Here is a 25,000-nt window from a genome sequence, read left to right on the forward strand (position 1 = left end):
AATCCGTGACATATTTCTCTTTATCATTATACCTTTTTCGTCATGATGGCAAGCGGAACAGCATCGATAATGAAATCAATGAGGAATAACACTTACGGGCCCCTGTAAATTCACTTTTTGATTGATGAAAGCCTCCAGTGAACTCATTTCAGTTTGAAGACGTTTTGGAAGCGCCGTGAGAGGGACTGGATTTGGAATTCTCTGACAGTTCGTTGACAAAGACGGTGGCTGTGCCCAACAAAAACACATGAAAAATACTCAAATCATTGTCTACTCCCCCCTCCCTTAGCACAAAGTGCGCATTATTTCATATCCATTTTTAGTGGTCGAAACGTTTCTTGCGACTTTATCTCTTGATTGTAGTATAAAACTCTCCTTTTACAAGCATGCCAGAAATGAAGACTTTTTCATCCCCGTCGTCAAGCTAGTTCATTTATATCCCAGTCCGCAATTTTGACCTAAGAATGTAACTTAAAAAAACGTCCCTTCTAGCATCGAATCAGTACTGTAACAGAGAAAGGATTTTTTTTTTCCAAAAAACCTTTTAGAGTTTGGCAGGAACTCAACATTTGCTGGAAAATGGAAACTTCCCCTCAAAGTCGACCATCCGTCGACAATTGAGACAAAGCTGATGTCACTAAAAGAATTATATTTTTAACTGTTACTCCCGTTCTTGTCTTTATGAGATTTTTCATTAAAGAAATTGAAATCGGGCCGATAAAACTGGTGTGGTATACAGCTTTGGCATGGAGGAATACTAAAACACATTTTAGTGATTCAGAGAAATATTAATTACTAGTCGTCTCGGTCTTTACTTTACCCAAGTGGTCCCAGCATTGCTGTCTTTCTGTAGGTTTGGGTTTGACGCCTTTTTTTCGTTGTTAAATGGTGTTGTAAAGTACAGCACCATCATGACAACGGATAAAATAATAAAGCATGCAAGCACGATCACCATAACGCCCCTGCCGCATTTATTTTTGGGTTTCCTCTTCTCTGAAGGGAGGAATCCCGAGATGCTTGCAGTGGTTGATACGATTGTAGTCCGTCTGTCTCCTTTCTCTTCAATTGCGTAAGGGGCGGCTGTACCCTTGGAATCTTGGATTGAGGAGTTGCTGCCTACAAATGAAGGACTTGGTGGCCGCTCGTAGTTCCTAAAAGCACTGTTCCTAGTCCCTTCAGTCGTATCTTTTCGTTTACCTGTTGCTGTAAGAGAAATTGGTTTAACACCTTATGTTTAAAATTTGGACAGGAAAGTTGATGGGATATGCGCCGTTTCCTAGTGGTTAAGTCCCTTAGCATTTGCGGCCAAAATACTATATGACTAATTGTGTTTTCTACGCCGCAGACGATGTCTCAAAGTTGGCTACGGCTTTCGTTACACCCTCCACCCGCCTTATCCTTCTACAAAAGGTGACAGATTCTTCAAAAGAATGTATATTAAGACTCACCTGCAAACTCAAATCCCTTTGTAGAGTTCTGACAGTGAATTAAGGGTGTTAAAGATTAAACAATGGGAGCACCGTTATCGGGGCCTTGCACGAAGCCACAGCCGTGTAAGACATGTGCCAACTACTTACACATTACAATATTATACATTTTCCAAATATGGCATATATCTTCTTGAACTCGCTTGACTAGACTTGGGGACCATATATAAGTAATAATGATAGCGCCCGTTTCTCGCTTCCTTTTATTGTTATAAAAGTATCCAAGTATTGTTGTTTTCGTATTCAAGCATTATAGACATCACGTAGGTTCTTAATTTTTAAAAAACGAGCAGCAGTGTTTTATCGGGTTTTTAAACCCGATAACACACGTGCTGCTAACCTTAAGCCGCTGTTACAGCTTGAAACTTTTAGCTGAAACTTGTGTGCAACGGCGTTGCGAAACAGTTTTCAGCAGGCGTTGCACCGTGTAACATGGTCGGTTTTGAGAAACTTTTTGAACTTCCGTTGCGAGACAAGTTTCACGAAAAGTAGAACCGCTTTCTACTTCTGCAACGGTCGCAACGATCGCAGTGGTGACAAAAACAAGAGTTTCACCGTGTAGCACCACTTTGTGAAACTGGTCTCCCTCGCTCTTGTCACGTTACGCTGCGTAAGCCAATCAGAAACCGGCTAAGGCCACGTAAACAACATTTCGAGACCAGTTTCAACATTTCCGAACGATTTTCGACCTTTTATGTTACACGGTGCAACGCCTGCTGACACTTTTTTTGCAGGGCCGTTGCACATGAGTTTCAGCTAAAAGTTTCAACGTGTAACAGCGGCTTTAGCCCTAACCCTAACCGGCTTCAAGAACATTCCACAAAAAGCCGCGGTGTCCCTCGGGAGTCCGAACAAAGGTTCAAAATGTTAGGGGAATGTATTAGCAGCATACAAGAAAAACAAGCCGGGCCTCATCATGCAGGAGGTCCTCATCAGGGTCTTTAAATAACTGAGGAGAAAGTGCTGCCTTTGTAACGACATCTGCGAATGGTTAGACTTTCAAGTCTTCTCGGCTAAGAACTATAAGCCGGAGGTCCCGTCTCATAACCCTTGAGTATAAATTCTGTGGAACGTTAAAGAACCCACACACAATTCGAGAAGAGTAGGGCATGGAGTTCCTGGTGTTGTGGTCTGATCTATGGATATAGGGGTTAAGTGTCAATTGGGACGAAAGTTTTGTTCCTCTCCCCTGCCACTCCATGAATTGTACTTAAACTAAACTAAGAATTCTAACGAGGTTAAATTAAAGGTCATACATGTGACGTTTTGATAGATGATGTTTTGATAGGCTTTTAGTCTCACGAATTATTAATGCAGATTGTACAAATAATACAAAATCATATCGGACTGTTATATAGCTTTCTGTTGACTATCTAAGTTAACTTTCCAGTGTTTAGTTCCGTAAGTGAGACAGGACCTCTTCCACCGTAGGTGTTAAGATAACAGGATGAGTTTGTCATTCCTAAGTCAGACTTCTGAAAACATCATCCGACATACACGATTTCGACAACTGCGTTCTTTGTGTCCTTGCAGAAGGTGCACAAGCAAGGAGCACGATTTTTCGGTTGATTGGTCTTAAAGCGATACTTTACTAGTAAAAATAATCTTCAACTTTGGTTCGCTTGAATTTTATTTTCTAACTGATAACACTTTTATGGCCACATCAATGTGAATGGCCGTTGACACAAATACTTTGAAATTTTAAACCAAGCACTCTAAATTATTACCTCAAAAGTGCTTTGATGATTATTTCTGGTTGAACTTTTTGTACTCGTATTACTGTATAACAATAACCGAATCAGTGTTCGGCGACATTAATGCTATTTAAGTCTCTTTGTGTTTTGTCATGCATGTATTCGAATTTAGTCCCAAGTGAACTTCTTACTGAACAAAAAGGAAAATTAGCAACTGTCATGGCTGAACGCCTGAGTCAAAGGTAACAATTTGGAAAGTTGAATCGACATTCACCATGATCTACCACTTCGCAGTCAGTCAGTACAGCTGAACTACAAACGTAGTCTACGAGCACATGAACCGGAAACAGATACAGCACACCAGCGCAAGAAATTTGAACAGAATTACAACTTTACCTGCATTATACTGCATCTCCAATTTGGCAGAGCTAAAATAAATTCCGTGCAGAGCCATGTTCGTTTCTCCGATCAGCAAAATATCAGTCTCGATAACGATAAATGCCGACTAATCAAGCGCGATGCTATTGTACTTAGACACGCTATGTTATGTTCAATCATTCCAGAGCGCTAGGGTTAAAATAAGGGGTGGGCCGGGGTGATTTATGGACGCGCATTGCATTTGTTTGATCTCGCATCCCACGTGCGCGTATTCTGTTTTGATTTAGCACCAGTTGTCCCTATTACATTTTTGTGGCCACCACATCTACTTGGCGTTATTTCACAGTATTTACCACCGCGATTTGTGTTTTGTTTATATTAGGAGGCTATAGTTTGGAACTTAATTTTATTCTGATCTATTTTGAAAAAATCTCACTATGCGCGAAACTCCGAAAGACATGAGAAGCAAAAGAAAGTAGGTTTGTAGTTGAACTGTGCAAGTTGGCCCCTCAAACATTGGGATCGCGCACGCAAGGATGCACGCGTTTTCGTGGTTTGGCTGCCCCATCACCAACGAGAGAATTGAAGAGACTAATCCGGCTTTAAAGTCAGAATGCCGAGCGGTGTATAAGACATATCCGTCATTTTGACCAATTGCAACTCGCAGAATTTGAAAGCAACTCCCTCGTTTCGTGAAGGAATGTTGTTGAGTAACAAGAAAACTGTATAAATGCAGTGATTAAATATTTGTGTCAGTTAGAACAAAAGGAGTCAAACAGTTTAAGTCTCACGGCCCTTTTACCTACTAATTTAAAACCAGCTGGGATATTTTCAGCATACAAGTCAACAGTTAGGCTCGATTCCCAGCCGAGGTTCCGGCAAATGAGCCAGTCATAGTGCTCACTACCCGAACTCGAGTGAGCGGCGGAAATCGAGCCTAGTAAACTATTCCACTGAATCCACACGATTACTATAACCAATGAAACAGGGAAACAATCCAAAACTCGAATAAATTTTGTTGATTATTGCCAACTAGTATTATACGGTCACAAAAGACGTGACTAGGATAAAATTGAACAAATATTTATTTTTAACGACGGTCCGTCTTGCAACGATCTCTTTTGCGTAAATTGTAAGGAGGCAAGAATAATTTATATGTACACTTGATTCTTATTCTTTGGTCAAGTTTCTGTCACAAATGGTATCACTGGTAACTGATTTAAAATTGTGCATGTCGTTTCTAGTCTTATTCTACACGGGACCTCTGACTAAAATTTGGAAGCTATGGTCTGCGATTCTGTTTTTTGCTCATAGTTTTAAATATCAGACAATAGTCAGAACTCATTCAAATCGGTCTCCTTTGCTCATAGCTCGCCTTTGTTTTGTATTGTGTACTTTGACCATAGTTTTATTTGAATACCATTCACGGGTCAACTATTTTACTGACACACAGCTCAAACAAAATTATGAAAATGCTGGTAGTACGCAATTTACTTGGTTCCTTGTTAAAATCAAGAAAAAGTCGGTAATCTATTTGTTGATCGTAAATAAAAGCAGCTGTAGACTAAAATATTTTGAAAAAATTTAAGAGGCTTGAAACTGAACTGCAAAGAAGGTAGAATCTAGAGTTGTGTTAAGTTAAATTTCTTGTCTACTTTGCGGTAACTTCTAATGTCAGTTGGAAACATAGCGACCTTCAGATTGGGGTACAAGAAAGACTGCGAGTACGAGTTTTCCGTACTGGGCACGCGCATTACGTTTAATTTAAATAACGAAATTTTTCGAAATGTGCCTGTTCAGAACTGAGAACTCGTACTCGCGTAGTCCTCCTCGTACTCCAATTTGAAGGTCGCTATTGGAAGGCCTACTTTCAATCGACAGGCTTTTCGACCGTTTGTTTTTGTTATCGAAATTCGAATTGCTCATCGTAGCGATCTGATTGGGTGAATTTCAGCTTTGGCGGGATTTTGTTCCACAGCACGAAATGCCTGTACGGTGAACTCGGCGTGGGCCTTTAAGTTTTTTAAAAGTAACACCGCAATGTTGTTTAGTTCTTTACCAACACAATTGCATAATAAAGAGCCCTACGGACGGGGCGTTAGAATGATAAATCTAGAACATTGACCATTCCGTAACATGGCAAATTTATTTTATAACAGTTATTTGGGGAAAATAATACATTAACAAATAGATAGCAAAAATAAGTAAAAAGTATGATAATTACTTGAAAAAATGAAAACCTTATATGAGGAAAAACTCAAAAGTCAAATAATAATAATAATAATAATAATAATAATAATAATAATAATAACAATAATAATTTTTTAATAATAATAATTTTATTAACATATTCCAAGCAAATTGCTATTTACAAGTAAGAAGTAAAAAAAAAGAAAACTATTAAACCTATTTACAATTCATTTCCATTAAAAAGAGACTAGTATGAAGCACAATAAACCTACGAAGATATTCTTATTTGTAGTAAGAAAAATTCATGTCATGATAGCGTTCAACAAAAATTGGACATAAAAATAAGCTCCTTAAAGAAAAGCCACTATTATTTTTTAAAAAAAGATATATATATATGCAGATAATATCAGTCAGAGAAAAAAAAAAAACAACAAAAACAACCAAATTAAAATTACGAAAACTAAGAAATTCTGGCGGTCACATTCTCGATTGTAATGTCTGTTTCCTGAAGGTCTACATTCCTTCTTCTTCCTCTGGAACCTCTAAGGCAGAGGAGAGCTGAGCGGAGGATAGCAAACGATACTTTTGCTCTTAGCCAGGACACGGTGCTGGCGTAGTCCTCTCCCTTCTTAATGGCGAGTAGTTCAGCTAATCTGCTGTGGTATCTCTTACATTCCTCGGCCATTCCGCCTGTGGTAGTAAAAACAAGTGGCGTAAAGGTGCCTTGCTCCACCTCCATCACCCTGCTTGCATATTGGCGTTTTTTTTCATTCTCGTGTTGCCTGTAGATTTCCTTGGGGCTTAGATCTCTGTAAGAACATGCATTAGGGTGACAAACCCTGACATCGAAGAATGCAGTCCTCTGTCTCTCCCAGAAGCCACGAGCGCTAATATCTAAGCGCGCATCAGGAGCTCTGTTGGCACCTCTGTTCAAAGTCTCTCCATTGATTTCCTGAAGGACCGGCTCTATTTCCACATCATTACATACCATGCTCAACATCTCTGCTTCCAGGTCGCGAAGCTCATTATGACGCTGTATTATAAACCCGCCACGTCGGCATACCATTGCATGATCTACGTTAAAACGGTCCCCGCATACGCAAACTTTCGGTGTGTCGGTGATTTCCCAGTCGTATCTCAAACTGATCGCGTCTCTGAATTCTCTCTTATTTAGATTGAAGTTCAAGTCTTTGATGGGAATTACTGTCAGCCAGTTCGATGCTCCCTTCTCCGTGGCTAGCTCTACAGCTCGCTTGGTTCCTGTCGGCAGAGAGGTCTTCACCCGTTTTAGCCTCTCATCCATACACTCATCCTTCTCCTTACGCGCGCTTATTTGCAGAGTTTTTACTTCTGACACATCCGGGGTCTGATGCACTTGCTCCACAATTTGCCTTACTAGGGGACTTGTGACCCTGACTGAAGCCTCATATTCTTTGGGTGAGGCTCTGACTGGATCTATAAGCCCAAGCCCTCCCAAGCGCACAGGAAGCGCAAGGAGTTCGCGCTCAGTTTCAGTTGTTGCGTGGTTCGTAATAGCTGGTATGAGGACTTCGCTTATCGCACGCTCCAAAGGCTCTAACAAGTCGGTAATATCGGGCAGTGTCCTTAAGAAATACGTCCATCGGTGCCGTAGCCCAAAAGTGAACGCTGCATAGCTCGCCTGAGGTTGTGATAAGGCGAACTCTGCAAGTTTGGTGACCTGGTTTACCCAGTCTTCTACCTTCTCGCCCACGTACCCTTCCAGAAATGACCTCGATCCAAGAGCTGCACCTAGGTGCTTGTGACCTTCAGAGGTGATGTTAATCGCTGTGTCACCAAATACCTGCATAGCAGCGTGTTCTTTATCAGGTTTAATGATCAACCAGCACTTTTTTGCATTGGGAAAGTACCCTAACGCCGGACCACTCTCTGATAGCTCGTCCCACCATTTCCGCACATCTTTCAGGGAACCACTTCCCGTTGCATCGTCAGCAAACCAACACTGTTTAGCTGATCCTGAGACGTGTAGACGCGTTATCAGTGGCTGGAGACTAATGGCGTACATGCTCATAGCGAGAGGGTCCCCCTGTGTGGTGCCTTCCGCTGATTTAAGTTCTTGGCCGCCTATAATAAAGAGCCTCGCAGGCTGTCTGTAGGTGTTAATCGCATAAGTAGCTATGGTTGGACATAGGACTCTTGTATTGTGCAACGCAGCAGCTCTGTTCAGGGCATTAAAGGCATTTGAGGCGTCAACAAGAAGAACAGCGTCCGTGTCATCAGCGTCGAAAATATTGCGCATTGCATGAATGGCAGCCTCACTCCCACTTTTATGGCCTGCGCATGCCTGCAGCGAGCCACTTGCGTCAACGACATCTGGTTTTGTTACTCTCATCACGCACTTCGCAATTATCCTCCGTATTACTTCACCAACTCCAATCGGCCGGACCGCGCCCTCTCCTTTGTCAAGTGGAATCAGACGATTGGCTAAAATTGCCTCGATGCTAAGAAAGTCAACAAATTCCGTGCACAGTCGTCTGGTCATTGTAGCTATAGCTGTGCACAGATCGGACCCAGATTTCTTGAAAGATTTGCACGCAAGTATTCTTCTAAAGCCATTGGCGTCTACACCCGAAGGTCCGCCAGAGCCTTTAGTCCTTAAAGCAGCGTCACGAACCATCTCCCCATTGATCTGGTAGTACACTGTATCTGGAACTTCTTCGATTGGTCCAAAGAGTAGAGAACCTAGAGAGGCGTCCTGTGCCACAGGGTATTTTTCCTTAAGTTGTCTCATGACGTCATCGCTCAAGGGCAAAATACCCCCGCCGTCTCCGTCGCTGAGGTATCGCAAGGCTGAATTAATTTTGCCTGTCATGACAAGGTTTGCAAAAACGCTTGCTTTATTGGGTGGATCAGCTCTACGGGAGTTGGTAAGACGTCTTTGGATGATCCGTCCTTCACGCACTAGGACATCTATTTCGCCCTCTTTCCACAGTGCCAGACGTTTAGCTAAGCACTCTTGGTGCTCCTTCGCCTTAGATTTCTGGCTCGGTTTTTGTAACCCAACAGCGAGGAGGACAATAGCTGCTTTAAGGGCAATGTGTTGCATTTCTGACTCATTGTTCCAATCGTTTATGTGCTGTGTTAATTTATCAATGAAATCTTTTCCTGTTTTCCCATAGGGGACAAGAAAAGTGTTCTTCCGCCATTTTGTAATCTCGTTATAGGCATTGTCAATGGTCGACGTGTTGACTGTTATTGTTCTTCCATCGCCATGTCGGCCCCAAATAAATGAAGATGGCGTGTTAATGGCTTTGTAATCCGGCAAGCTCCCTGGAATACTGTCCGACACGTTTTCAAAAGTTGAGTAATCACGCTCCTCTGTCAGGCCCTCTGGGGGTTGTACTGCAAATGTATGCAAATCCGGAATCGACTGATTATGATTTTGGCTTTGCTGGTCGCCATTGTTTTGATTTCGATTATCCTGAAGCGCTCCGCAAGAAATCAAGTTATTCACAATATTAGACGCGGGTTGAGTTGTGTCCAAGACAGAATCGTACATGCCAGTCGCTCTCGAAACATTTACACTAGTATGGATTAAGTCCTCATTCCTCTCCAGCCGTGAAGCTTGATCTCTCAGATTTTGCCCTTTAAGACCAAGATTTTCATATCCTTTCTCGTCCCATAGTTCCTTCATTATCTCGATGTAACCTTTCTTCCTGCCATTGATATTGCACGGTGCATTATCAGATGCAGCCAAAGCCTGTGCTTGTTGATAATATTATATTATTATTATTATTATTATTATTATTTCAGAAGTGAGAAATGGTATGAGCACCGACCAGAAAGGGTTGTGGAAAACGAAAGTTTTAAGATCTTGTGGGACATGTCCATCCAGTGCGACCATATCATCGCAGCCAGAAAACCAGACATTGTTGTTGTAGAAAAGGAAAATAATAAGGTAATCATTGTGGATATTGCGTCACCGTGGGACCACAGGGTGCATGAGAAGGAAGGTGAAAAGCTGGAGAAGTACCAGGAGCTAAAGAGAGAAATTAAGAATATATGGGCGATCAGACACGTAGAGGTCGTACCGGTAGTTGTTGGTGCACTTGGAGGAGTAAGTAGAAGGTTAGATGGATGGCTTACGAAGCTAGGGATTGCTATCAAGAACGGACTCTTGCAGAAAACAGCCTTGTTAGGAACAGTAAGGATCCTAAGAAAGTTTCTGGAAAACTAAACAAGAGGGAATGACCCAAAGGACCTTGGCCATTGGCTATGGCTGGCTTTATTAGTTTAAATGCGGTATAACATCTGCCAGAGAGTAAACGCCATGAGATAATAATAATAATAATAATAATAATAATAATAATAATAATAATAATAGACAGGAAGCAGAAGAGTCAAGAAAAGACCACCAAATATGCACCCTTCAGATGGAAACTCAAACAACAGCACAGGGGCTACACCATCAAGCAATATAACATCATTATAGACGTTTTAGGAGGGTATTCGTCAGAAACGAGAGAGAATGTTATATTACTTCTTGGCAAGACAAAAGCTGACAAGACCTTACTTAACATGCAAAAGGCAGTAATATCAAGTACATTGAACATTACTAGATCATTTAAAGTACTTTCATAATAGTTCATTTCAACAAATAAATCCTTATAACAACATATAATATTATCTAAGTTTTATAATATTTTTATAAAAGGTCTTATTAGCTAATTACTTAAATATAAACATTTTTCGTTTTTTTAAGACTCTAAGAATTTCACACAATTTTTTTCCCGTTGACTTTTAATGAATATAATCGAATAAGATAGATAGTTTTAGATGTGTAAATATATATTTATAGGTTTTGTTTTGTCGGTCACAGTTAGCCTGCCCGACTTAACGTAATCATGCCTAGGCATACTTAGTGTACACGGCCATAATAATAATAGTAATAATAATAATAATAATAATAATAATAATAATAATAATAATAATAATAATAAATAATAATGATAATAATAATAATGGCTTTATTCAGCATTTCCACAAGGTGGCTCTTCGTCTGGTAAAATATATCTTCTAAAATACAAATAAAGTTAGAAATATAAAAAGAGGTAAAATAAGTATATCTATTTAACAATGTATCATAAAAACGATAAGCTGAAAGGTTATCTTTGACCTTTTTCATTAAAAGCTTACAAGTCATCTTAGAAAACTGATTAAAATCAATACGGTTCCTTACACATCCACGTAAAATATTAAAGCTCTTAGCAGCTTGGTCTTGATAAATGTGTGATACTAGTGGGATTTCAAGCTGCATAGCTGCACTGGACCTCAGAGTTCGATTGTGTTTAAATTGCTTCAGTCGCAAGTAACTTGGCCATTCATGAGAAAAAATCGAAAAACGGATGTCAAATATGGCGGCCAACGTTCGCTCGACTTACCGGTACACGAAAATATGCCTGCACTGCAGGCTAATCGCAGTCTGTATTTTTTTCCAAATAATGATCATAATTTTTCATGTTCCGGGATGTTCCGGAACGCTGTGGGTTTTATTGACGCCCGGACAGACGGCACATTTGCACACCCATACCATTTCGGTAGTCCACGGGATGCCCCTTGGAGGTCTGTTTGTATGTTCGAGTGTTATCTTAATAGGACCGGATAAAATTGCTTTGATCTCGAGTAGTGTTATGTGACCATAGAAAAGCCGATGAAGGGTTATGTTGGAAACAAACGCTGACATTCGACTTAGCGACGACACTCAACTCAGTGACTTTTATACGGGAAATACAAACGATGTTGAAGATAGAAAGAGCTTTTTTGTTTAACGCAGATCTAACGCCTTTTATCTTTGGAAGATTACGGAGGCATAAGTACAAAGTGCAATATATTCATTGTTTTCCGTTCAATTGTTCATAGGCTAGGCTTATCGGACTAGACTGAGACCTGTTCACTTTGATGCTCATTGAAAAAGGTTGTCATATTGGCAATGGTAACACTAGTTTACCTAACTGGTAGAAATACTGCCGATGGGAAGGGAGATGTTCACTTATGCTTGAAATTTAACGACAGTTCTTGCGTGCAATTGAAGGGAGATTTTAATAGATCTTGAGCAGGGATGGTACAAAACTGAACCCCCAACTGGACCTCCTTCAGCACCACACTCGAGAGAAGAAAGAAAACTAGCCTGCGCAGCAAGCGTTCTGCTCAAAAGAAAAGCTCCAAAACGATTTTCCACAAACTAGCGGCGGGAAAGTTGGGGCAAGAGAAAACTTTCGCGCGACCTATGACGTAATGGAGGAATCGCTCGGGCTTTTGAATTTTTATCTAAAGAAGGTTGAAGATGACCTAGAAATAAATGTTTTTTTCAAGTTTCCAGTTACGTGACGTCTTTCGTTTCGAAAATACAACATATTTTGAATTTCCGATTTGTTACTTTGCGTGACACCAAGCAGCATCATTACACAAAGCTATTTAGTTGAAAAAAAAATGTCAATCTCTCTGAATCTCAGCAGTTTAAACCTCACATGTATTTTATCTCATGAGCGAAAAGTAAGCGCTTTTATCGCAAGATGACAACAGATGTTATGGTTGATTACCGCCATATTGGTGGACCACATGACGCCTCCATACAAAACTCTATAAAGTTGCGTGAAACGCTTCGACGAATAACTAAAAAACGATGTAGCCCTACAGACCTGAGAATTTGAGAAGTGGTTAAAGGAGTCGTTCCTATAACATTTCAAGTTCTTGCTCTTTTCTATTGAAGATAATTGAACGACTTCGGATTTTTTTTTTGTTGCGTTTGAGGATACGAGAAGCGAAAAGTCGAAAAACAGAGCAGGCTCTACTCTTGTATGTAACAAGATCGTGTCGCGCATCGTAATTCCTCCATTCGCGCATAACTACAATTCCTTGCGCCTTTGTTCTTACTGTGACCACAATCCCTTGAATTTCGAAGAAAATGTGTTCTTTCCCCGGTTAGAGAGCTGTCTCGTTCGTTCACTTCAGGATCATTCACTGTGGCAGCAATTATCCCTTGCGTAATTTCTAGGGGCAGGAGTCAAAGAAATAATGCGCAAGTTCTCACCACAGCAACTACATAGTAAACCACAATATCTATTAACATTCAAAAATCCTGGATCTTTCGACTGGCTTCTTTTGGGTTAAAAATGGTAGCGCTAGACTCTTAAGCCAATCACAGCGTAAAAATGCGAGAAGAACTGAAGGTAATTACGAAGGTTTCTAAACACTCGAATAAAAAACCGTTCCATATTTTGAACCACTACATGTATTGCTGTTTTGATCGCGGTCGTTTGATTAATTCCATTGAGCGTAGAACTGACTGGAAATGTTCTCCTCTTGACCTGAGGAGATCGACGCTTCATTGCACAATGGGGTTTTTTCGTGTTACACTAACAAGCTTCTTAAGAACAACATAAAAAATTGCATGCAAATACAAAAGACGTAAAGTAGTGGATAGCAATACAAGACTCGTGTGAGCAATATCACAGATGATGTTTCTCATTCAAAGAAACATGTAGGGAAAAGGGAACTTTTGTGCCCCTTAGGCAGCTCAAAGAATATGAATGTGCCGGTTTTAAACGGCAATATATAGAGAGAGAATATTACACGGTGGCAAGAAGATATGAATTTATGTTTGAGTGGCGAGAACAGCCCCTAGAACACAAAATTTACTTCTTCGAGCTAACGTGTAATTTTCTTTTTATTATATGGACAATAAATATACACGTTAGAGATGGCAAAGCAGATCTTAATACAAATACTGGGTATTAATGTTGCCTGTAAAATCTGTTCTCAGGTTGAATCAATTTTGACCAAGGTTAAATTGGTGATCCTCATTTTACCTAGGTTGAATACGCACTCAGATAAATTGAAGAAACATTTTTGGAGCCTAAATTATCCAAAGAGAAAAATTAGGGTGAGGTTAGAATTAATTTTGGTCATTAGACATGGATATCAATTGACTTATATTATGCAAAAGTAATAAAAGGAAAAGAAACTGTGTTGGGTTGAGCGTGTTCGTCGTTGTAGTGTAATGGTGAAGACACAGGATTACAGATCTGGAGCCTCTGAGTTCGAGTACTGGTACTTTTGCATTGTACAGTTCTAGATCTTGGATCTCTAGTAATGTTGACAAGTGTATGAATGCAGAAACCGCTTTAACGCTTATTCTGCGAATAGTTCGGAGTATTGCCGAGTTGGCTAAAATCAGGCGATATTCCGAAAGATTGAGCAGGATAATGGTTTTATTATTCAACACATTGATGACAAAGCTGGAAAAAGTACCATTTTTCTCCGCGACACACAAAATTACGTATATCGCAGGATATCTGTTGAGTACGCACGGCAAATATTACGCGCGCTATGACCATATTCACAATGTCTTGAATAATGAAAGATGATATTAAACAATTATTGGATGAGGTTGAGCATGATATCATGAATTATCAAAACCGAGATCTGTCTGTGTTATCTGCCGAAGCCGAAGGCTGAGGCAGATAACACAGACACGAGGTTTTGATAATTCATGATATCATGCGAAAACCGAATTCAACAATTGTTTTATTATACATTTTTCACATAATTCATCCTCAGAAACAGAAGCGAAGCGTTCAGCCATTTTGTTTCTGAGGAGAACGCTCCAAAGGGCTTAGTAACCAGGCAGACGTTGAACTTGACATGATAAATGCAATATCTGCAGCAGATATTGCATTTACCATGTCAAGTTCACAAGCTATTGTGAATTGATTGAATGCTCTCGACCAATCAGATTTTTCATAGAGAGTCTGATGTATAATAATAGACAGTGCTTGAGGGAAGGTATAGATGTTGGGAGTTGATATCTGCTTTAACATTCAACGTAAAACATTCAAAGTAACATTCAAAGTAAAATAAGGATCACCAATTTAACCTAGGTAAAAACGGATTTGACCGACAACATTAATACAAACAAAAAAGGCGGGAGAAAAAGGCGAGAATCGTGACGTCGTTGCTCAATATGAGCACTCATGTTAAGTACGAAGAATACGCTACTCGGTTCCCGGATGTAGTGGTCGTATTGATTCTACCAGTGTTTTAGTTTCCAGTAAAATAATCTGTCCATATAATAAATGAAATATCCTCGCACTAACTAAAGGGTGGAAGCCACCCTGTCATGATGGAGTGGCAACTTTAGCCACCTAAGTTTGTACAGGAGCCCACAACTAGGAGCTTGCATCTACCATACAAACCCTACGAGTCAACCTTTGCGCGTAGTTCACAAACAATGTAGACAAATTGTGCGAATAGATGTAAACTGATGTAAATGTGAGTCTCCTATTGAGGGGTTAGTTCTATAAATAGAAAGGTACTCGCAAAGGTTGACTCAAGGATGAAGTGCATTATGGGGAGGCTCATACTCATGGGCTCCTGGTTTGAATTTGTAATAATTATATGAAATAGTCTAAGGTATCTAAAGATTCACAACAACCAATATGTATCAGTTTACATGAAAGTATAACCTGAAATAATGTCAGTACCATGCAAAGCAAAGTTAGCTACGTATGTTTGCTTTTCTGTAAAAATATGCCTTCCCTTGCAGGTTAAATCCAAACACTGTAAATCCTGGAGAAATGTAATCAGTTATCGGCGGGTGAAAGTGTACTTTTTCGTGATTGACTCCCATTATCACTATTGGAAGGCAGTTGACCTTTCTCCGATCAATCAGTTCAAAGGTCATTCCACGGACATGGTTGAGGTGAAACTGGAATTCGTTCACGTAAAATAGAAACTTTCCGTTACGGTGAAGTATGACGACTCTCTTTATGGTTGGTACATCGTCCGTCTGAAATTCTCCCAAAAATGGAGCTGCCTCTTTGGCGGGAAAGGTTCTTTCTTGCTGCAAATTGAAGAAAAAAATAGATGAAGTATGATAACTTATCCTTTCCTTGGAAGTAAAACCAAGCAAAGCGGGGTCAGTGTACCAACATTTCACAGCTAACTAACAAAGCACAAACAAACCTGGTTTCAGACAGAAAAGTTAGAAGTTTTCTTCGATTGATGAGAAACAAAAGCCAGAACTTGACAGAGGCTTTAATTAAACCACTCGAAACGATCAAAAGGTTTGCCAAATGTTGTAATTTGGATTAATGACACCGTTTGAAGAAAAGTTTGACTTAGAACGAACAATCTATCCCTGAAAAGGATCATTGCAGTTCAATGATCTAATCATGACTTGTTCACAGAACCTGAAGACTTCAAGATATTGAAACAACTTTACCATTTTACAAAATGAGCTAATTTAGGCTCGTTTAATTAATGTGATCAGTTTAATTCAACTGAATGAGGTAAGAGATTAATGAATCCAAGACTGATTACCTCATAATCCAAAGCAGTTAGCTCATGGTGAAATGCTTTGAGAAGTTTGTAGGCCATGGTTTCGCATCCCTTCATAACCCCTGCATTGAAGACGTTGAATGCTGAAAAAACGATTCTGTTAATGTCCTTTCAAATGATAATCGAAAACGCGATGTATCACCGAAGAGAATAATCTGTGATAAGTGATGCTGAGAAGAGTACTAAGACATTTAAAAGTTTGCCAAGGTCAATAAAGGTAGCCCAAGTCTCAGGTTGGATACAATATCTTATTTTTTCACTTTTGCATATAATGTGATGAAGGGGCCATATTGTCTGATTGGCTGGGAATTAAGACAATCTTCCTTGTAAAAGCGTGGGAAACTCAAAGATGACGCAAAACAAACACAACAAAACGGAAAATATTGTCATCTTTTTACATCGGGGAAATCCCTAATCAGGCCGATTTGGGGGGCTTCTAAGTTCCGAAATGAGAGAAAAAAAAAGAATGCAAAAAAAATCAGTCAAGGAAAAAATCCGTTTTCAGACTCACACGATTTCTGAAAGGATTTGAGGAATCAACCAGGCCTCGGTTGTTCAAAATGTGAAGAGCGCTATCCAACGGATAAACACTAGTAAAACCAATTGACTTATTTAGTGGATAGTGATTTATCCAATGGATAGCGCTAATCTTCTCTTCGAACAACTGGGGCCAGATTTCCTTACCGAGTTTGAGATCGGGAAAGAGAAATATGTTGGAAGAGTAACCATACACGTAGCCATTTTTCATTCTTGCAACATAGCCATCCATAAATTGCATCTCCCATGGAGAGCCGATAAACTGTTTACCGTCCAAGATATAAGCTGAGAAAAAACCAACCAAGAAAACCAATGAATACGTAACAAAAGGTTGTCTGTCCGTTGTGATGAAGCTTATGAAGGACAGGGTGTGAACAACAAGGGAGCCTTGACAGCGTTGTCGTGTTTAGCACAATGCAGGCCTTCTTATAATTCCATTCTCCGTATTATTAAGTTATATTACTAAAAGAATATAATAATCACAGAAGTTACGGCTATAACCAAAATTAGATATTAAACACGGTAGCAGAGTAGGACACCTGACTCAGTCTGTGTACCTCGCTTCAACTCAAGATTTGTCCATTTTTCGATTAGATATAGAGGTGCGGCTCTATGGAATAACACCTTGGCCAACGATCATTCAATTGTAAACGCGAGTTGTAAAACTTTGTCAACCAAGTTGAAAGATAATGCAAGTTTCTTAAATTTTAATTTTTATGCTACGTCAATTTCTACTACAGATTTTAGTGAGCATGATTATGTATACTTTTAATTGACATGTATCTTACATATACAATCGTAATTGCCATTTAGTTTTAGCTCTCTTACACCATAGGGATTTTTAGTTTAGGCGTATAATAGTATGTAATTTAAGGGAATCTTATCTTATTTGTAAACACACGACCCCATAAGCTTATAGCTTTAAACATTATCGTGTTTAAATAAAGGTATATCTATCTATCTATCTATCTATCTATCTATCTATCTATCTATCTATCTATCTATCTATCTATCTATCTATCTGTCTGTCTGTCTATCTATCTATCTATCTATCTATCTATCTGTCTGTCTATCTATCTATCTATCTATCTATCTATCTATCTACAGAGATACCATCTTTTGGCTCAAAAATCACAATCATCCCTTCGGTCTTTAAAATGGAATGAAAATCAGCAAAAACCGTAATGTAAACAACTATGTATTGGATGTCGTTCGTTCCTTGGAAGAGTTTTCTCTGAGTCTTTTTGCAACTCTGATGAGAGGATCAAATGGAATTTTGGCGCTTGCCCGCCTGCAAATCACTGTCCCTTGGTAACGATTCTTTTTTTCAAGGGCAGGGCAACAAGAGAACCGCCTCAAATGTTCGCAATAATCATATTCATATGAAAATTGAGGCGTCAAACCATTCGAATTTCGATCAGATTGTCCAAATATCAGTCACCAACCGCAATCCTTTTCCGAAAGATTTAACTCTACAAGAGTTGAAACCCCATGAAGGTAACTACTACCCTGAAAATTCTTTTGTGCTTGTTATTGTTGTCTACCATCCCCACCATTCTGCATGCATCATAAACAACATTCAGTATTTAAAATATCTGAATAGTGAAATATCGACGAATGTGCAGGGATAGCATGAGTCAAGATGTCCTTTGCCTCAATCGGGTATCTTCACTGAAGCAATTCAACCACTTGGTGCATGCCGTGATTTTTAGTTAGGGTCTCTTAAGGTTACTTTGACAGCTAGCGTTAAGCTGGATGTTAACATCCAGCCTCAGTGATCATATCCTTCGAAAACTAATAAAAATGCAAATGCTATATGAGACGACAAATGAGCGTTCTTACCTGGTGAAAAAAATTCTTCAGTGATGACAGGGGATAGGAAGTCGTTTTCATCCGTCGAATTAAAAAGTTTTATCTCCAGCTGGCAAAGATGAAGAAAACATGTTAATTATAAGATGGATATTGAATTGTCTCAATGTATTATATATAAATTATCTAGGCTGTTAAAGATGAAAAACTAATGACTGTTTCTGGTGCCAGGTAGGCGGCTTGTAATGCCTGGATGTGGAATCTCTGGAGATACTAGGGTAAGTAAGAAACGATTTATCAGTAAAGAAAGTGTCCTGATCAACATGAGCAACCGGATGTGCAATACTGGCCTGGAAAAAGCAAGGGGTTACTAACCTTTGCTATATCCTCAATTGATGTGAACATTCCACCTGCGGGGTTTCCCCATCCCCACTCAGCAGGTTCATGAGGTTTGTGTTCAAGATACCCAACTGGAATCTTTTGTCTCACTCTGAAAATAAATAGAACAGTGGACCGAACGTTTCACTGATCTAAAATCAAATAGTTGGCCCTTAAGGTGCCCCTAACCCCAAAATATTTTTTGCACTAAAATGAATCTTTGCACCTGTTTGAAACGCATTGCGGCCATTTTTTCCTTTTTCTAACAAATCCTGCCTTTTTATAGGCTTCAAAACTTGCGAAAAACCAAGCATCTTTTGTTCACGACCGAGTCAGAAGGGGAGTGGGTCTATTCCTGATTTGACGTCACAAACTACTTTGTCTACTTCGTTTTACTGCTCTGTTTACAGAGTTAATCAAAAACATAAAACGAACAGCGGCTACAAACATAATGATAAAGCGCATTTTACTTTTGACTTGACGTTTCGTATGCTACGACATACATCTTCAGAAGTGACGGTTGAACAAATTCAAATATGATATATATAAAATTAAGAAGACTGGTAACTAGAGAGAATAAGATAAAAATAGTAAGATAAGTGGATAGAAATAGTAAGATAAATAGATAGCAGTGAAAACTGACCGATTCATAAAGCCGCAGTTCTCACTGCCGACGTTTTCGTTTAACGCCGGTTTAAGGCAAATCAGAGCTACTATTTCCTAGAACTTGAAAATGGTTCCTTATTTTATGTTGTGACTTGTTTTTACTGAGTGATCTGCAATGGCGGAAGTTTGACTAATTCCTTTGAGGACTTTGAAATGATCTTTTTTACGGTCACGTAAGCGACGTTTCGTTTTACCAATGTAAAACTCATTGCGGGTCCCAACAACTTTGGATTTTTGTGATTTGCACAAACGATCTTTATAAGGGAAAAAAGACTTGATTCGACAGGTGCCCTGGAATATTACTTGGAGGTTTACAAACCCATAAAACTATTTGATACACTATTTTAGGCGGTGTGTGGCAAATTCACTTTGAAACCCTAAATAAGGCAAAACAAGAATGATGTCTTTCTTGGGGACTGTATCGAAAGGATTAGAAAATTTAGCTTGATGCCTGTTTAAGACATCATTCATATTATAGGAAATAATTCCTACTGGGTAACCATTTTGGAGCAAAAGTTTCCTAATTCCCGACAAACCAGATTGAAGTAAAGATGATGAAGAAGAAATGCGTAAACAATGAAAGGTCACTGTGCAAATCAAATTAATTTTATATTTTCGGGGTGTGAACGAATCCCATTTGGTATAGAGGCCTGTGAAGGTTCTCTTTCTGAAGATGGAAGTGGAGAATGTATGGTCTTGATTGCGTTTGACGAGGATGTCTAAAAAATCTCTTTATTGTTTGTAAGACTTTGCCCAGTCTACAAAGCTGAAAGAGTCCTTGATTGTAAACTGATTTTTGGAGATCGAATGGAGTATTTGAACAAGAAACGACACGAGAATAAAATTATATGTGTTCATGGAGGAGACGATTGCGCGAAAAGAGCAACCGGATTTGTGAACCTTTGGAAGACCGTAAAGTATATCAGGGGTCGAACCGCACGGCATTATCTGTTGAAATGTGTCAGTGCTAATGATTCCGTCTCGTTTGATACTTCAGAGGTATGAGATGAGGCTTTGTTCTCTTGAGGTTGTCACTTCTGAAGATGTATGTCGTAGCATTTGAAACGTCAAGTCAAAAGTAAAATGCGCTTCATCATTATGTTTGTAGCCGCTGTTTGTTTTATGTTTTTCATTAAGTTGAAATGGCCAAAAAGCAAGAATATTTACAGAGTTAACGCAATGTAAATCAGTTTATGACGTCAAACCAGGAATAGACCCACTCCCCTTCTGACTCGGTCGTGAACAAAAGATGCTTGGTTTTTCGCAAGCTTTGAAGCCTATAAAAAGGCAGGATTTGTTAGAAAAAGGAAAAAAAATGCCGCAATGCGTTTCAAACAGATGCAAAGATTCATTTTAGTGCAAAAAATATTTTGGGGTTAGGGGCACTTTAATGAACTATTAAGTCTTAACTCAGTAGATACCTTGTTCTGTTTCTTACTTTAGAAATTCTGTGACAAGTATCAGTTTAGTTTAGTGTGAACTCCTATAGTCGATGATGCCCTGTTGTGTGAATCAATTGTCCGATTCTCCACTCTCAAGCTTTTTACTAAAAGGGAAATATGTTACATTTAATTATTAATTGTTTATAACAGGGAGGGGCAGGGGTTTGAAACGGTAAGAAATCATATCAGTTTATCATAGGTTTCACTGATGCGTCAGTGAAGACGTATATTCTCACTAGTTCAATGAAGTATAATCACTCACTCGGGGGTTAACTTGAATCCTGAGTTGTTCATTTCCAAAGGATCGAAAATGTTTTCCTTCATCCAAATGTCGTACGAAGAGTTTTGGGAGGCAGCTAATCCTTGGCCAAGAAGCCCAAAGCCTAAATTACTGATGAAGGAATAATAGTAAGAATTGATTGGTATTTGCGCTGTTGATTCGTTTTGAAATCCTTGTGCATCTAATTACGTGCATTTGTGGACATCTGAAGAGAAATGTGTCATAGATGATTTTCTCAATGACAGTCTGAGTATCTGTTTATTCACACTACTCACATATAACCGGTTTCTGATAGATAGCATATCGGTTATTATGATACAAATGATCGAAAAGAACAAAACAAAAGCTTACGTTCTCTGATTCTTATTACTCCTTGAAAACATGTTAAGGCAACAAAAAATTGAGGTATTTGAGAAGGGACATACTGGGCCAGTGTTTCTTAATAAAACTCACCCACCACCAGGATTTTTACAAAGTTTGCTAATACTCATTGTTACGCTTGCCTTAAGCACTTGTCGTACCTGTAACTGACTTTATTTCCTGGTTGCACAATGAGAGACAGATTTTTTATTCTCTCTATCATGATGCTGTTGTTCACTTGACAAACACCTTGCTCTTCCAGTATTCGAGAAAAACAGGGAGCTTCTCTTGGCAAACCAGACATATGAGACACCATCTCCCTTGAGACAGAGATAATAAACCAATGAAATCAACTCATGAAAAAAATATTTTGTTGAACAAGGTGATCTTAAGGTTGCTACACTAACCTTAATGTGATGTCGTGGGAATCAAAAGGATCCCTAATTGAAAATCCTGGCATGTAGTTTTTGAACGGATCGTCTAGTGATTGAACCTTTTTGTCGTGGTAAAGTTTGTACAGCATCAACGCCTACAGGAAAGAAACACCAATATAAACTTAACTAACGTTAAAACAATTACAGGATCAAAAAATGCATTGCCTTTGTTATTACTCGGCACGTTTGCTTTATCTGCTCAAAAATTGGTTATTGACCGTAAAATTTCTTTTATTGAAACTGGCAAAATTATGAAACTCGAATAATGCAATTCCGGCTGTTTCATTGGTTTGTTGAATTCTTGTTATGGCCTGTTAGACTCAAATTTGACATTACATTGAAAACGAGAGCGGCAAATGTCGTACGGCTTAAAGTTTTTTGGTGGCCAACTCACTTGAATTTGCGAGACGAGTTTGGGAACCCAGAGCAAAACCTAGGAGCATGGCTCGTTTTTTTGAAATGTACGACAGTGACCACTTGTGTCGTAATTCTTCACCTCTGCCGGCTTCTAATAGCCACCCTATAAAACTCGTACAACTGAAGAGTACTCAACATGGGCTTGTGAAATATTTTGAAACTAAACTTGAATCAAGCTAACTTAAATGTCGGAGTTTAGAAGTTCTCTTATTTATAATATTGAGCACAAGAATGGCAGTAACCTTACCGTTAAAACCTTGGTGACACTGGCAACGGGGAACACGGTTGTGTCGGAAAGTTCTGGTGATCTGTAATTTGACCGGCCGCCTTTTTTCTTCCCAAATCTACGTTGCCAAACAACCTTATCCATGTACACAATGTTTGCTAAAATGAAAAGCTGTCAATAGAAAACAAACAGCCAACTAGTTAATAAAAAAATCGTTGCTTTCTGTTCATTGAAGTGCAGGAGTTTTCACAGAGCGACCCTAAATTTGTAAGAATCCCAACTGGAGAGAATCAGACCAGGTGGTCAGGAACGATTTAAAGTCAGTCGCCTTAGCAACATAGTCATGCGGCATCCAGTCATTTTTTGATTCATTCTCCCGCGAAACAAGACCTTTACAACCATCATAAGCCTTACAAAACTAACTAGAAATTTAAATTGTTCACTCGTGTGATCCGGAAAATTAAAAACACCTGGTTATGAGCAGCTACTTTTGTCAAAACGTTCTCTATTCTCCAAACAGAAAGATGAATTCGACAGCGTTGGCATGACGAATCCGCCTCATACATATACAGGACAATTTAAACTAAATTAACAGGCCTTATAAGGCGCTTATAAAGAGGATCTTAAAATATCTTACACTAAAACATCCGTGTTCAGAGAGCTTCTCGCAACCGATCAGGTAGTGTAAGAATCTTGCCAGAACGATCAATCCTATCACATGCTATACTAAAAATTCACACCGGTAGTCAGCCTTTGGGGCTTTTTAGGTTGATGAAGTCAATGTTAACTGTCCATGAAAAGTTTTGTTGATATGAAGCTGTATTTTCGTTAGGGTTTACAAACATCTAATCAGGCACAGCATTCCAGTTTGTAGCCTATTTATTTTTCCCTACCGTGTCACCGTGAATTTTGTTTTCTAATGTCTCCTCAATTTCTGACAACTCATCTTTGATTCTCTTTGGCAGGGTGGCCAGCTGCATGGCTTTTGCACGAACTGGACACTCAGCTGGCGATGCAGTTGTAGGTCTTTGGGTGGACACTTCATACTAAATCAAATGGAATATATATTGCTGTTGGCTTTATGCACAAAATCTATTGAAAGCAGCAAATTAGTCTTCAAACTGGAAATAACTTATTATGAACATCAGTTATAATATTTTTAAATGATTCATCTTAGAAAACCAGTTTAAACGTAGGTGGGATGATATTTTTTCATCCTCATGACTAGTGAAGACAACTGAGTATGTGGCCATTGTTTGCTCTAATGTAATGTTTTCAGTGAGAAAAAAGAGAGGAAAAAATTCAATTTGGCATCTCATAAAAAAAACCGCTTTTCTGTTTTTAATTTGCTGGTTTGTTTGTTCGTTCTTTGGTCAATGATAGGGGATGATAGATGAGACCACTCTCAAAAGTACCAAGCGTTCTTGATTCTCACGTCTTGTTAACAGTTTCACTGAATCCATCCTTTAGCACTATTCGGCTCTATTGAGCTGTAGTTTATTGTTGCCCTTTATACGTTCCTCATTTTTATGCAACTAAAAGCCCTGCAGTAAAAAATGTCTCTGTCGTTACCCCGATGATTAAATTGGACAAAAATACATCACACGGTCCTTTAGAGTCAGATCGTTGTGTGCCGGATTTAAGGTGAGATTATAAATACGAGCATAACAACTTTACATCTGCTTGTAGAAACTCTGGAGTTACTTTATCTTTATTGGATCCTCATATAATCTCACAAAGGAAGCTGGAGAACAAATTTCGATGGCGTTTGTCACATGCCTCTCTATCTTCCGGGCCGTTTAATAATGGGCTTTCATTCTTAAGTGTTGTTTGTGGATGAACCGCTAAAAGAATACATTGGATCCTACCTGAAAACAATAGTGATAACGATAGGAGTAAACATAAAGAACATTCATAATCGATTTTCCAAAATGACGAAATTATCCATGAGATTATAAGATCAAGTGAAACCATAATGTACAGAACATTTTTCTGTCAGAAAGCAAAACATCGAGTACTGATTGATTGCGATTGATTTGGAAAGAATGACCTTGTAAATTCAGTTCATTAACTGTTATTTAAAATTGTCGCTTCCGTTTTTATGCGTAAATGTGCTTTTGAAAAGAAATAATCACAACCTTATAGTGTAAATAATGCAAATGCTTTTGTTGATTTTGTGATCCAATAACGATGAAAAACTCTCCACTATTGATTTCCATAGATTGTTGACTTTGCCCTCACCAAAACACACCTCAGTACTTTGCATCTCACATAATTTTGTTTAGATTTGAGAAAATTAACCCGGCATCGATCATACCCTCCAAA

At 39.0% G+C, this 25,000-nt stretch overlaps 3 protein-coding genes across 3 annotated transcripts in view; all 3 read right to left on the reverse strand.

Annotated features, from left to right (window-relative positions):
* Window positions 1–3,778, reverse strand: part of LOC138042469 (putative beta-lactamase-like 1) — an 11,777-nt gene extending 7,999 nt beyond the window's left edge. Inside the window, exons 1-3 of the mRNA XM_068888377.1 lie at window positions 3,578–3,778; window positions 821–1,203; window positions 97–228 (exon numbers count right to left, since the gene is read on the reverse strand). Of these exons, the coding sequence (XP_068744478.1) occupies window positions 97–228; window positions 821–1,203; window positions 3,578–3,635 (573 nt within the window). The 5' untranslated portion in view covers window positions 3,636–3,778. The remainder of the gene's footprint in view (window positions 1–96; window positions 229–820; window positions 1,204–3,577) is intronic.
* Window positions 3,779–6,045: 2,267 nt separating this feature from the next.
* LOC138053318 (uncharacterized) lies at window positions 6,046–8,282 on the reverse strand. Its single transcript, XM_068899972.1, has one exon. It carries the CDS (start codon window positions 8,268–8,270, stop codon window positions 6,210–6,212), a length of 2,061 nt encoding a protein of 686 aa, XP_068756073.1. The 5' UTR covers window positions 8,271–8,282; the 3' UTR covers window positions 6,046–6,209.
* Window positions 8,283–12,811: 4,529 nt separating this feature from the next.
* Window positions 12,812–25,000, reverse strand: part of LOC138042477 (putative beta-lactamase-like 1) — a 13,110-nt gene continuing 921 nt past the window's right edge. Inside the window, exons 2-11 of the mRNA XM_068888386.1 lie at window positions 23,569–23,721; window positions 22,697–22,846; window positions 22,006–22,127; window positions 21,760–21,918; window positions 21,221–21,349; window positions 18,848–18,962; window positions 18,506–18,584; window positions 16,811–16,948; window positions 16,109–16,209; window positions 12,812–15,629 (exon numbers count right to left, since the gene is read on the reverse strand). Of these exons, the coding sequence (XP_068744487.1) occupies window positions 15,285–15,629; window positions 16,109–16,209; window positions 16,811–16,948; window positions 18,506–18,584; window positions 18,848–18,962; window positions 21,221–21,349; window positions 21,760–21,918; window positions 22,006–22,127; window positions 22,697–22,846; window positions 23,569–23,721 (1,491 nt within the window). The 3' untranslated portion in view covers window positions 12,812–15,284. The remainder of the gene's footprint in view (window positions 15,630–16,108; window positions 16,210–16,810; window positions 16,949–18,505; window positions 18,585–18,847; window positions 18,963–21,220; window positions 21,350–21,759; window positions 21,919–22,005; window positions 22,128–22,696; window positions 22,847–23,568; window positions 23,722–25,000) is intronic.

The sequence above is a fragment of the Montipora capricornis genome, chromosome 1, assembly GCF_036669925.1.
Source record: "Montipora capricornis isolate CH-2021 chromosome 1, ASM3666992v2, whole genome shotgun sequence".
Classification (NCBI taxonomy): Eukaryota; Metazoa; Cnidaria; class Anthozoa; order Scleractinia; family Acroporidae; genus Montipora; species Montipora capricornis.

Coding starts and splice junctions, on each gene's coding strand:
- LOC138053318 (XM_068899972.1), bottom strand. CDS start 8,270: ATGACCAGACGACTGTGCACGGAATTTGTTGACTTTCTTAGCATCGAG.